The sequence below is a fragment of the Cynocephalus volans genome, chromosome 1 (assembly GCF_027409185.1).
Source record: "Cynocephalus volans isolate mCynVol1 chromosome 1, mCynVol1.pri, whole genome shotgun sequence".
Classification (NCBI taxonomy): domain Eukaryota; kingdom Metazoa; phylum Chordata; class Mammalia; order Dermoptera; family Cynocephalidae; genus Cynocephalus; species Cynocephalus volans.
The window spans coordinates 125,375,642-125,389,489 of NC_084460.1; the positions used below are offsets into that span (position 1 = coordinate 125,375,642).

Sequence of the window (13,848 nt, forward strand, 5' to 3'; positions counted from 1 at the left end):
AACACACATACAGAACTCACTCCTATACAGCACCAATTCACAGACATGCCTATAAATTCCCTGAACTAAATCTCTGAAATATAAAAAACTTTGGTTAGGACTTACTAAAAGTTTGAATACCCAAAGCATCTATCACCAGGCAGCTATTAAGCAATGTCTTGAAGTCCTACTTTAAAAAACGAGTTCATTCCGTGTTTCCAACAATTCTCTGCAAGAAAAAAAAAGCAATAATTATTTTACGTCAAATAACATGGGTGCTAGTTCACTTATCTACCTAGCCGAATTCAAGAAATGCCAAGGAAAAGGTAGTTTTCAATTTATTAATCGGTATATTAACAAATGAATGATTGAACAACTGGTACAGAAACCAAACTAGCTGGAGGGAGGACTATAAATGCAAACGAGCAGAGGAGTTAATGTGTTTGGGAGTTAGAAGACCTGTTTTTTCCCTCAACACCTGCTGATTGGACTGTTCTAATGTCTTTCCTACTCTTTGTTTGACTAGGTCAGTGAAAGACAGGAAAGGCCTGCAGCAGGTGGGAGCAGAAAGAAGGCAGATAATGCCCCAGTGTTATTTATGGGAAAGTAGTCTAGTACTCAAGACAACTGGATTTCACTAGTGGTTTCTCTTGTTTAGTTTGGACAAGTCATTTCACTTCCTTGGGCTTCAGTTTCAACATTCAAGGGGTGTAGGGAGGTTGCGAGCTCTGTCAATTGCCCTGCTGTTCTTTTCATTTGTGCGTCCTCCCCAAGCTGCTTTACACTCTGCGTGACCTTCCAGCCAACCTCTCTGAGCATGCGCTGAAGAAGCGCACGCGCGCTCCCCCACTTAAGGTCCTAATTTTACCCCTATTGCGCACGCGCTCTTTTTTTTTTTTAACCATTTCCTCCCCCCTTCCACTTGAGAGAGGCAGGACTTCCTGTCCCTTTTAGAGAGACTGCCGGAAGTGACTGCAGACTAATCGGTGTTTGCCGACGCTGTGACAGTTTAGGTTGTCTTCGCTAGTAGCTGCTTTCGGCGCGAAAGATGCCGGGTCTGGCGGCCGCAAGCCCTGCCCCGTCTGAGTCTCAGGAGAAGAAGCCGCTGAAACCCTGCTGCGCCTGCCCGGAGACCAAGAAGGCGCGAGATGCGTGGTCAGTGCGCAGCCGGGGCGGGGCGGCCCGTGGGGCCGGCTCCTTCCGTGCCTCTGCCCCCCGCCCTCTGCCCTCCGCCCTCCCTGTGCTGTGCGGCGCCCTTCAGAGAGTTGCAGGGCCCAGTAGGTTTCTTAGTCGGCTCTGTGCTGGCTGAGCCCATAGCTGTCTGGGGAAACAAGGAAGGGAGGAGGAAAAGGTCAGATTGGCCTGAGGTTCGCCTCGCCGACTCATTCCTTCCTACAGATGATTTTTGAGCGTCCGTTACGTGTTAAGCAGTCAGTTAGGTCCGAATGTACAGAAAGGCCCTTGAAGTTAACGGAGACATATAGGGGTCTTCAAAAAGTTCATGGGAAGATTCGTATTATCTTTCAGTTTTTCCAGGAACTTTTTAAAGTACCCTCGTTTACCAATGATTGCTACACCACGTGGTAAGGGCTATGATAGAAGATCTGGCAAGATCAAAAAGTGAAAGTTTTCTGGTAATTTCTAAGAATTTCTCCCAAAACTTAGAGAGAGTAGGACCCAGGGTGTATTCCTTACAGTTCTGAAGAGTTCCTCTTCAGCCCTTTTAAAGCAAGCAGAAGCTAAAAATCAGTCTACTATGACGTTGGGGACAGTATAGTATTCAGAATAGTTCATCTAGATTATCATCAATCCACAAAAAGTTTTGTTTGTTCTTATTTTATATAGCCTCTATCATAGAACAAATTTCTTTAGAAGGAATCCTCAGATAACATTAATGTGCACCTCTCCCGCCAGCCCTTTTTGTCCTCACAAAGTACGAAAATGATAGATATAAAAAGTAGAGAAATCATAAGCGCTTTAATAGGGTAGTAAGAGTGTAGGAGCTCAGTGTTTTTTTTAATAATACTCAATACTTGGCAGAAAATACTATGAGGAGAGAATTGAAAGACTGTATAGTCTGATACCAAAATTATCCCAATGAAAACAATAAGTGCTTATTGAACCTTAAGATCATCTGACATCATGATTAAAAGTCTAGGATGCAGAGTCAGGGTTGGAATCCTGATCCACCAACTTGGTGACATTGAGCAAATTATTTAACATTATCTGCCTCATATGTCTGTAAAATGGGCCTAATAAAAGTATCAGCCTCCAGGATTACTCCAAGAGTTAATGATATAAGCTACATTGTCTAGCACAGTATAGCATTCAGTAAATGATCAGTGATTGCTAGCTGTTACCTTTATAAGGAGCTCACTATCCCCGGCGTCCTCTGCCATTTGCAGGCAGCCCTTGAGCTACTGAAGGATGAGTAGGATTCTGTAGACGAAGAACCTGTTCCTTTCTTTAAAATCTTTTTGCATCAGTTGCCTCAGACCATTATGACTTTTCCACAAATATCCATAGTCAGGAGTCAGTTTTTCTTGTGATTGAATTTGGCTTAACTTGAGTATTTGCTAAAATTACATTTTCAGGCACTAAAAATAAAGGTGTTTGGTCCTGGTCTTTACTTTGTGAGTTTTACAAGTAAAAAGTTATTTGATCATCATGAGGGGGGTTCATCTTGGTGCTCCTGGCTTCCAGATCTTTTTTTTTTTTTTTTTTTTTTAATTGTTGGATGTCTTGTGATTAGAAGTAGATTTATTTAGGTGTATTTGAATGTAGGGCAGAATCAGAAAATTAATTCCTCTGTGATGGTAGGCAAAAAGTTAATCACTTCTCTCTGCCCTTCATTTAACATAAATATTTTATTCAGTCAGTTTATTTCATTATAGAGCAGTGTTATTCCTTGGATACGGACTAGAGGCAATATTTGATATGCATAATTATTCTAATCAGGTTCCTTTCAAAACATCAAAAGATGTTACCTGTGGAACATCTTCTAGGCATGGAAATATCACAAGAGCAAATAAAAACAAAGCTGTTTGGTGTAATAGCATTTTTATTTAACTCCAGCCACATTCCATCATACCCATGTTTTGCCTCATTCACTATCATTGTGATGCATCCTTATTACTTAGGTGCTTAATGCCTACTTTGTTAAATAACAATATTTTGTTTTATAGCATCATTGAGAAAGGGGAAGAGCACTGTGGACATCTCATTGAGGCACACAAGGAGTGCATGAGAGCCCTGGGATTTAAGATATGAAATGGTGAGCTTATTGCTTCCAGTTTGTGTATTGCTTTACAGATCTAGCAGCAATTGAGCAACATTCTATCTTTGAAAGGTAGTTCACTTGGTTAATCTAGCATGCTTAAGAGTCAAGTAAAAAAATAAACAACTTTTCAGTTCCCAATGTGGGGAGTAAATTAAGGTAATGAATTAAGAGGCATTCAGAGGATTTGGGAAGGGGGTAATTTAACTTTCAAGAAGGGATTTAGGGGCTGGCCAGTTAGCTCAATCAGTTAGAGTGGTGGTGCTGCTAACACCAAGGACTAGAGTTTGATCCCTATACCAGCCAGCTGCCAAAAAAAAAAAAAAGGGTTTGACGAAAGCCTTTAGAGTTATGTTAGTCAGAAGGACTCATGGCTGTAGGAAGTTTAAAATAGTCTGTTGTCCATCTTAAAGGAACTAAAAGGAAAATGTTCTCTGTTTCTAATGTTGTAGGTTTTCAATAAATGCTTTTTTTTCTGCAAAATGAAAATGGAATTGTTGATATTACTTTTGTTTTTTTTTTGAAAGATGACCAGTAAGGGGATCTTAACTCTTGACTTGGTGTTGTCAGCACCATGCTCTCCCAAGTGAGCTAACCGGCCATCCCTATATAGGGATCTGTACCCTTGGCCTTGGTGTTATCAGCACCATATTCTCCCAAGTGAGCCATGGGCTGGCCCCCGATATTACTTTTGTACCATGCTTTATTCTAATACAACTAAAACCTCAGACCATTTTTTGAAGAACTTTGAACTTTTCAAATTTTAATGCTGAAAGGGACCTTAAGTGATATGTACCTAACAATACCACAAATAAATGATTTCCTTTTGTTTGGAAGCTCTTCCTTCAGATATTGACTTAGCTTATTCCTTCACTTCATTCAGGTCTCTGTTTAAAAGTCTCCTTACTGGAGAGGCTTTCTCTCAACACCCCATGTAAACTAGCATCCCTTCCCTATCACTCTGTCCCAGCACTGTTCAGTAGAACTTTCTTTGGTGATGGAAATGTTCTATATCTGCACTCTCCAGTACGGTAGCCACTAGCCATATGTATCTATTGAGCACTTGAATTGTAGCTAGTGAGACTGAGGAACTGAATTTTTAGTTTTTAAAAATTTTAACAGCCACATGTGTCTAGTAGCTACTCTATTCTTCACACCATGACCTGCGTATTATATATATTTTTTAATATCTGTGTTGCTTCACTCTGACTAGAATATAAGCACTAAGAAAATAAAAATTTTCTGTTTTAGTCACTGTCATATCTCTAGCACTTACAGGTGTTCCATAGAGAATTGTTAATTAAATGAATGAATAAATGAGGAGACTAAGACTTATAGTTATGAAATGACTCCTGAGGTGGGTAAAGCAGGATCAGAACTGGAATCTTGGTCTCCAGGCAGATACCTTTTGCTTTGTGCCCCTCCCGTAAAATCTACACCTCATTGCCACTTTTAACTTTAATAGTAGCTGAAAGATAATGCCAAAGCCACATTCCAATACAGAAGTAATAAAGAGCCTGGCTTCTTTCCCTTTCACTTCTTTCCTGCTTCTTTGGAATTTCACATATGGCCAGTCTTCCTCTTTGAGCTATAAAAAAGGAGGGATAAGGAACCTGTCCTGAACTGATAAGAAGTGTCACTTGGTTGTGGAAAACAGTTTACACTGGCTTTATTTTGATTCTCCTGATGTCTAGGTTAGCATGTGTTTTACTTCAGCTACATTAACTTTCTCCAAGACATTATCCTCTCTGGATTTCACTTTTTCATTTATAAAAAGAGAACCATAATACATTTCTATATATAGTATGGTATGTCTGTTACTGTGTATACATGATATACTTAAGTAGCTTCCCCCCCGCCCCCTCCTTAAGTGGCTTTTAAACTAGATATTATTTAAAGAAGTCCCATGGTGAATCATTTTGTAAAATAAGTAAATTTTAGAGGGAGTGTGTTCTTAAAAAATATACCTGTTAACTATTTTTAAAGACACAGAGCCTCAGCATTTGTGTATGGTTTCCTGTTCATAATCTAACTCTCTTCCCAGTCAATTGTTTTAGCTGTTGCCTAAGGCTGAATCTGCCTTGATAAAAAGGGTAATTTTTAAAAAAATACTAGTTTTAGGAACATCAAATCTTTTCTTGGACTTCATGTAAACCACAAAGGTGGTAGAATTGTTGTTATAAATAACATATTTAAAAGGACCAGAAGATATCATAGTTTTCTTTATGTTATTGGGGCAGAGAGTGAGAGTGATATCTATGTACTTCATTTGCATATAAAGAAAATACAAAAGCTTTGGACTTAGAAGATCTGACATTTAACTGATTGTGTGGTCTTGGGCATCTCCTTAACTTTCTGAACCTTAGTTTTCTTAACTGTAAAATAGGGATAGTAATACATGCCCAAACTACTTCACAGAGTTGTTATGATTATTAAATGATGTACGTATGTATATGCTTTGCAAACTGTAAAATAGAAACCAGAACAGAGTAGTCCATACCTTGGTCGTTGTGGATGGCAGACATTCAGTTGAGATCTGTTAAATATATGACCTAATTATGTATTTTTGAATCCCAGTTACAGGAAGAACAATCTGAATCAATATGGGGCCATTCTAATAATTCAAACTGCCATGTTTTCATTTTCAGTATAATAATAGAAGAGAAACAGATATTTCGATTCCCATTGGTCCCAGGTGTCCTATTTCTTCATCCTCCATGGGGAAACGAAGGCACCATTAAATCCAAAAAGACTTGCTAAAGTTGAGTGGATGGTGGTGGAAATAAAATTAGAGTCCAGATCTTTTATGTTCTCCAAATCACAGGCACTTTACACTTCACTCCTTGCACTTAGTGAGATTTCCAGATCTTTTATGTTCTCCAAATCACAGGCACTTTACACTTCACTCCTTGCACTTAGTGAGATTTTGTTGCCACCATAGTCATTTTTAGGATTGCACATAATATTGATCTTCAATCTTAAAATTTTATTATGAATGATATTTAGAAAGACTTATTGCTGAAATATGTAAGTGCATATAACTCAGTAACCAGGCCATTGTCTTTGGGTAAAGTCCAACACAACTGTCTGCACTACTATGAGATAAATTAACTAAACTTGTATCTTTTAGACTATTAGACCACATATTTCTGAGAATACCTTCAAAGGAAGAATATTTTCCAAACCTAGATCTTCCCAGCAATATCATGAAAATTTCTTAATTCAAAAACCTTTGTAGATTTTAATGTTATTATTAAATAAAGTAGATCTTATTTGTACCTTGAACTCAATATATTGGGAATAAATCTATTATACATCTGTTATACTTAATATTATACTTAAAAGTAGGCTGCATTCAGCCACTGGTTCTTACCCAAAGATGCACCTCAGTATCACGTAAGAAATGTTTTCCAAAACTCACGAACCTGGGCCCCGGTCTGCAACTGTTGACTCAGAAACTCCTAAATGATTTTCAAGTGAATGCTTCTTTAATATCCACTGGCCTAAGCTGAAGAAGTAGTAATAGAAATTATCTGCAGATTTAAGATTTAGGCAGAGACTTGAAAACTACTAAGAAAAAAATAGGTATGATGGTGTTGGTTCTAGACATTTTTTTTCTATCTTATTACTGCTGCTTTTACTGAAAGAGAAAGTAGACAAACCTAGAACCTGATTAGAAATGTAAGGAGGAAATGGACAACTAGTATCTTTTTGCCTTTAGAAATTAGAAGAAACCTGGAGAACCCAGTTTGGAGGCTAAAATCATTGAAAGAAATTAAAGGACTAGCACTGAGCAATGGTGATACTCAGTATTAAGTTTAACTGAATTAAAAGTTGGGTGCTTAAAATATGCTAATATTACACACACACACAAATAAGCAGCTGATTCTATATGAAAATATGATCCCAAGATAATCCAGAAAAAGGGTCCTTTCTGCCGTTCGAACATTTATTCATTCAGTAGATAATTCTTAAGATCCTAGAAAATGCCAAGGTGAGAAAGATGGTTCCTCCTGTCAAGGACTTTACACCCAGGGATATAACCAAGAGTTTTACACTCATGGACTTTCATTAGGTAGCCCCCTCTGATGTGTAGTCAGTAGCAAAAGAGGAAACAATGTGGGCTACTGTCATTGAAATGTTGAATGGCTTCATTTTTGGTTATCTTTCTGGCCCAAACCTTAGGTGTATTTTTCCTCTGAGCCTTTTAGAAAAGAGAGAATTTAGATGTTTTTATCATGATGAAGCTTACTTAATGAAGAGAACAGCTAGATGAGGGAAGTACTTGCATTAGACTCGAAGAGTTTGGCTGGCCCAATTTAATTACTTTTTTAGCATCCTTCTCTGTCTTCTGGGATAGGGACTGGGGTGGGGGTGGATGGGAGTGGTACGGCGAGAAGCCTGGCAACCCTATCCTCTGCTACTTTCCCTTTTTGATCTTTCGAAATGGATTTTAAAAGGCTTGCCCTTGGGATTAAGTTAGTAACTTTCCACAGGAAGTACGTCATGTACTGAGCTGACCTTCTGCCTTCTACTTTGTGGATCTTTGCCAAACACACTTGAATCAGCAGAGCAGTTTGCAAGTCTCTTCTCTTGAATATCTGTAAAAATAAATTGCTTTAGCCTTTTTTGGAAGATATTTTTACGAAAAAAAATTATGTATATTACATATATATTATATATATATATGTATGATGTTTTCACTTTAACAAAAGCTTCTAAAGACTAAACAATGTAATGAATTGTACAGTTTCAGTGATGTTTTTAGTTAGACAAAACTGGAATTTAAAAATCTTTTATTTCATGAGTGATTTAGTATAGTTATGGCAATTAGTTAATAATACTTGACTGAGACATTCATTTCTAGTGGTATTAATTCCCTAATTCCATAGGTCCAACATGATGTTTGAAATCTCACTTTCTAAAATAAATCTTTTTCTGTAGGTGGTCTGCTCTGTGAATGAATAATTCCGGAAGAATGAAGAAAATTAAATCATTTTGGGAGTTCTTTGATGAACTTTGATAAATGGAAAATGTATTTATAATTTATTAAAAAAAAGGAAACTATCCCTGGTCAAAGATCTTCAGGTGTGTTTCTTTTTTTGTTCCTCACATGGCTTTTTAAATTTTTTCTTCCTTTCTCTTAAAGGATATAGTATCAACAAATGTTACAACATAAGTTTCTTATGTTCTAGTTACTGTGTCATTCTGGGAATTCTGGGTATTTGTTGTTAGGAGAAAGCAGATACTGATCTCAACCAATGAAATCTCCAAAATTAGGTGCATGGATGTAAGAATAAATAACGCTTTACCGATTCAGAATGAATGTGGTAGCCATAGCATCTCATTCAACATTCATGGTCTTTTTTGTTTGTTTGTTTGTTTTTTTAACTTTCTTAAAGGCAGGAACTGGACAAGGCTTTAGTCTTAATATTTAAACCATTATTATTGTGCTTTATTAGTTCTGTCTCTTGGAAAAGTTTGCTAAGATTTTGGGCCAGATTAGGGTGCTTTGACTTGGAAGTTCTTAACTGTTTGGCACCATTAATCTGTGCATACCTAGTTACATTTTAGGATAAACTAGGGTCATAAGTTTAGTGCCTAGGGCCCAAAGAGTTGTCTGTTATTAATTAGAAGCTGGCCCAGGCTAGAGGCTGGATTGGTATCAATAAGTCACTAATCAAATAGCTCAATGCTGTGCCATAGTGGTACTTGTAGTAGAACAGAGAGCAAGGTTCACTCAATACAGTGACCTTCTGGTCCTCTTAACTGCTTATGGGCTAATGAAACAATTGGTCATATTTTGTCTGTAAGCGCATTGAGTTTAAGAAACTCAAGAATAAAAGATAATGGGGAACATAACTAAGAGGATATGTAAGTTCATGTGTCATTGTGTGATGGGAAAATTGCTTTATTTATAAAATAAAGGAGCTGAATTAAATGATTCCTTAGGATTTCTTCCTAATTAATTAAGTCATAAATTAAATTATGACTGACTTAGATTCAAAAGGTGGTTATGTGACCTCAAGCAAGTCACAGCTCCTTTGGGTCTGTTTTTTTACCTAAAAAAAAGAAACAAGTATAGAAGGAACACCTAACTTACAAGATTTTGAGTACCAATTAAGATAATACATATAAAGCATTTGGCACAGTATCTAGCACTTAATGTTATTGGTACTCTCTAGGTTTTCTTTTCTTTTTTTTTTTTTTTTTAGGTTTTTTTGGTTCTATATTCATATTTTTACTTGAATATTCATTTGGACATAATACTTTTATGTTAATAAGCACTTTATAGTTTGCAGAGAATTCTTTCAGGTGAAGAATAGAATCTTGGACTCCTGAGACAGATGTGAACCAACTTCTCACACAAGACAGATCTTTGGCAAATGGTTATCTAGATTCTACTTGAATATGTCCTGGGATTACAAAAAAGAGTACAAAAATCTATAACTTTATCACCTAATATCAGTTTTTGGTATAAGCTGTTCTAGACTTTTCTATGCATTTATAAATTTTTTAATACAAAAATGAGATCATTTTCCTGTTCTACCTATTTTTACTATGGTTATGACATTAATTGCCTTTTCCCCTTAATATATTTTACCATCAGTGAGTATAGTTCTACAAGGTTATTTATATTGGCTATGTATAAGCCCATTCTGTAGCTTACCATAATTTTACTAACTCCCTATTGTTTGTACCTTTATTCGTTTAAATGAACATTTTATAGAGTGCCTGCTCGGTGTCAGATGCCATTCTAGGAACTGAGTTTCAGTCTGGAACAGGATACATATCAGATGCTTAAATTCTGACTTTTTTGTGTGTGTATGTGTATTTTTTGTTGTTTGGTTTTACGGAAACATATAAGGAAGAAATCACCTGAAATCCACCAGACTACAGTAGGACCACTTTTTGGTGACCTTCTTTTTATACATCTATCTTTTAAATCATGTATACACACTTTTTACTTTTTTTTTTCTTTTGGCTACTCTATAACACTGCAATGTAAAGACCTTTCTATGGAGACTTCCAAGTGTCCCTTACTAATCACTCACCTAAGGATGGGCCAGAGGCTATGCATGTTTGCAAGGTTTCGGATGAGTGTTGCTTGATGTCTAGGAAGGAGATACTCATTTGTACCTTAGTATCTGAGGGTAACTGTTTGGGGTCTTTGAACACGTTAATGTTTTTAACCTTTGCCAGTTTGGTATGCTAGCCTGATTTGTAAAGGAACTAAAACACCCTTCTTGACCTCTGCCACAGTTAAAAGTACATTTCACAAGACCCTCTGCCTCTCCTTCTCTAGTGCTTAAGATTTCCCAAAGATGATGTGCAGCATTTTGGTGATAATGGTAAGACATGTTACCACAATAATTTGAAAAATGAAGAACTTGACCTGCTAGTAGGTGACAATCACATTCTAACACATCCCTTTGCTAAATTCCTGCTATTCATAATAATTCCCAAACTCCTAGTATAGATACACTCACATTGTTTTCTCTAATTAGTTTCCTTTGTCTAACCTTGAAATGTTTTACTTGAGGGTTGATGAAAACAGGACCATGTCCCTAGGCAAGGCCTACTTTAGGATTACTGTGCCTTTCACAGGTTTGATGTGCGGCTGATAGAGAAACTATAATCCCCATTTCACAGGTTAATACAGGTGCTCAGAGAGGTTAAGGAAATCACCCTGATCAAATAGCTGGTGACCTGGGATATGAGTCTAGGTCATTAGAGTTCAAGCCCAATATTCTTTACTGTACCAGGTGTCTAATATAAACATCACATATTCATAGTTTAAAAATTCATCTATTCATTCCATATATATTTAGTGAAGGCCTGTTATGTGCTAGGAAGAGCCCTAGGTGTTGAGTAGTCATGTGTGAATTAGACATACATCCTGTCCTTAAGGAGATGAGAGGCTGTTTGATTCAGGATTTTCTGAGGACATGCTATATGCCAATTATGCTAAGTAATGTACATAGATTAGTAGCACATGGACTGTGCCCTCAAAGCTTATAGTCTAGTGGATATATGTAAATAAATCATAAAAACGTAAAGTTGAATGCTCAGTGCTGCAATGGATACTCCAAAGAGCTTTCCTAAAAAGAGTGCCTGTGTGACTATACCCAGTGTTTCTTTCCTTAGCTATTGAAAACTTCTAGATTGGTGGTTCTATCTATGTCGATTACGGTACTTTGACAGCAAATAATAGGAAAATCTCATCAAGGAAAAGTTTTCGCATAACTGGAAATCTAGAGTTAGGGCCAGCTCTAGATGCAATGATATCACAGGCTTAGTGATGCCATCCAAGACCCAAGTTATTCTCATCTCAGAGGTCTCTCCTCCAGGACTGGTGAAGCTAATCATGTGCTTTCTTGCTCCAGTACAGCAGAAGAGGGAGAAACTATTTCCCAGGCATGGACAGTTAAGTCCTTTTTTTTTTTTTTTTAAGTTTGATTGAGTTAAATTAGGTTACGTGTGTTTTTATGGATCAATTATAGTTGTCGGCAGAATACCGTATGCTGATTAATTTAAACAAGATCCCCCTTGGATCCATGGATAGGTTAGATATCTGGACAAAGCTGAAATTCTGTTAAAAAAGAGGAAGTAAATGGATATTGAGTAGGCAACCAATTTCCCACTAAATCATCTTGTTCACCTGAAAACCAGGTTATCCTGAATGGTCAAATTGAGTTTATAGGAGAAATTCCTCCCACAGTCTTCTCAAACTTTAGAAAGAAAATTATTGGTAGAGCATAAAAGTTGTCTCATGTTAAGTTTTTATAGAATAAGACAATCAGCAGATGTTCAGAGAACTGTTCTCTGAAGAGTAGTCCTTATGGAGATCCAAATCAGGATGCATTCAGCTGCAATTACCAGAATACCCAACTACACTGATGTAAGCAGCACAAAATGTAATTTATCTCCCTGGTCATGAAGTCTGGAGATTGAAAGTTCCAGGTTTGAGACAATGACTTAGTGATGCTTTCAGGCACCTAGGCTTGTTCTGTTTTTCTGTTCTTTATCCTCCTCATCCTTAGGCATATCATATTGCATGGCTATGAGAACTTCAAGCATTTCATCATCACACAACTGTATTTAAGCCCAGATAAAAAGTAGCAGGCCTCCTTACTGTCTTTCTATCAGGAAGTGTACTTTTTAAAAGAAGCTCCCCTCTACACTTTCTCTTACATGTCATTGTTCACATGCCGCCTCTTAAGCTAGTTGCTATCAATGGGAATGAGATACTGTGTTTTGCTTCGACCAGTCTTAACTTAGTTCAGACCCTGACAACTAGGGGAGAAGCTGACCTTCCCTAACATAGTGCCCAAGCAAAATCAGTTTCATCAGCTACAAAAGGGGGAAATGGCCATAGGAAGACAACTAATAGTGTCTGCTTAAGATCAACTTGGCAGTATGTCCAAAGCCTAAAATCATGCCTCTGTTCTATTTTAATATCTATATTAGGAAAACATTAATTTCAAACACGGTGTTTCTCAAAATATGTGGTGAAGCACCAGGTTTTTTTTGTTTTGTTTTGTTTCCAATTCATCACAGAACAATATTAGGAAAATGAAATACAAAAACATACACTATAAAAAAAGGTATACACTGTACAAGCCTGAAGTTTTTGTTACTAAATTCGAAGGCCCTACATTTCTCTGTTAAATTACTACAAAAATGTCTAAACACTTACTCTCAATTTCTGTCCTTAGCATGGACCAGGCACAGTTTGAAGCCCAGCCTAGGTTTATGAGCACACTTGAGATGCACTGTTTAGCCAGCTGACTTCATAATCTGCCCCTCCTGCCTTGTGTCCTGCTGCTCCTTTTGATTCACCTACAACAAGCTGTTCCCTGTTACCAGAATATGCCATGTATTTTTGTTTTACTTCTGGATTTGACTTCACATTCTGTTCCCCTTCCTGGAATGCCCTCCCTTGGGGAACACCTCATCTTTTTCGACCAGCTTAAACACCACCTTCCCTATGATATTTCTCCTGAATTCTTCACTCACCAGCAGTGTTTTTCCTTTAAACCCTGTGTATACTTATTTTATTGGATTGCAGTTTTTCCTGGGTCATTCTGCCTTACTCAACCAAAATTTCCCTGACAGTGATAATTGTCTTGTTCATCTTTATATCCCCTATTTCTGGCACACATAGTATGTCCAGAATAAATGCTTATTGTATTGAATCAACAAATGACATGATTTCTGTTTGTTTACTTTTTTCTCCCCCAGATATTTTCTACTGTGCTTCTGCCTTCATTTTTGTGGATTTCCTTATAAGAATATACCATTCTGAAACACAATAAATTGTTCTTTTCTCTTTCATCAAATCTGAATTTAAAAACAAGAAAGATACAACTTTTCGTTGTTGTGTATTCTGATCATAAATCCTATCCTATGGGCATCAATGTCACTATCACCGCATGCAGTGTGGGGTTTATGTACCTTTGATTCTCTGACATGTATGCCACTCCAGCAGCGTACTGAAATCCCCTGTAGCAATAAATAAACCTGTATATGGATATACATAAACCCCCCAAAGGACCTAGTAGAATGGTATGTAGCACAGAGAATATATA

General features: G+C 37.2%; 1 protein-coding gene across 1 annotated transcript; it reads left to right on the forward strand.

Annotated features, from left to right (window-relative positions):
* Nucleotides 1–929: 929 nt before the first annotated feature.
* LOC134360556 (cytochrome c oxidase copper chaperone) lies at nucleotides 930–8,337 on the forward strand. Its single transcript, XM_063075110.1, has 3 exons — nucleotides 930–1,134; nucleotides 3,165–3,253; nucleotides 8,201–8,337. Exons 1-2 carry the CDS (start codon nucleotides 1,028–1,030, stop codon nucleotides 3,247–3,249), a joined length of 192 nt encoding a protein of 63 aa, XP_062931180.1. The 5' UTR covers nucleotides 930–1,027; the 3' UTR covers nucleotides 3,250–3,253; nucleotides 8,201–8,337.
* Nucleotides 8,338–13,848: the final 5,511 nt, after the last annotated feature.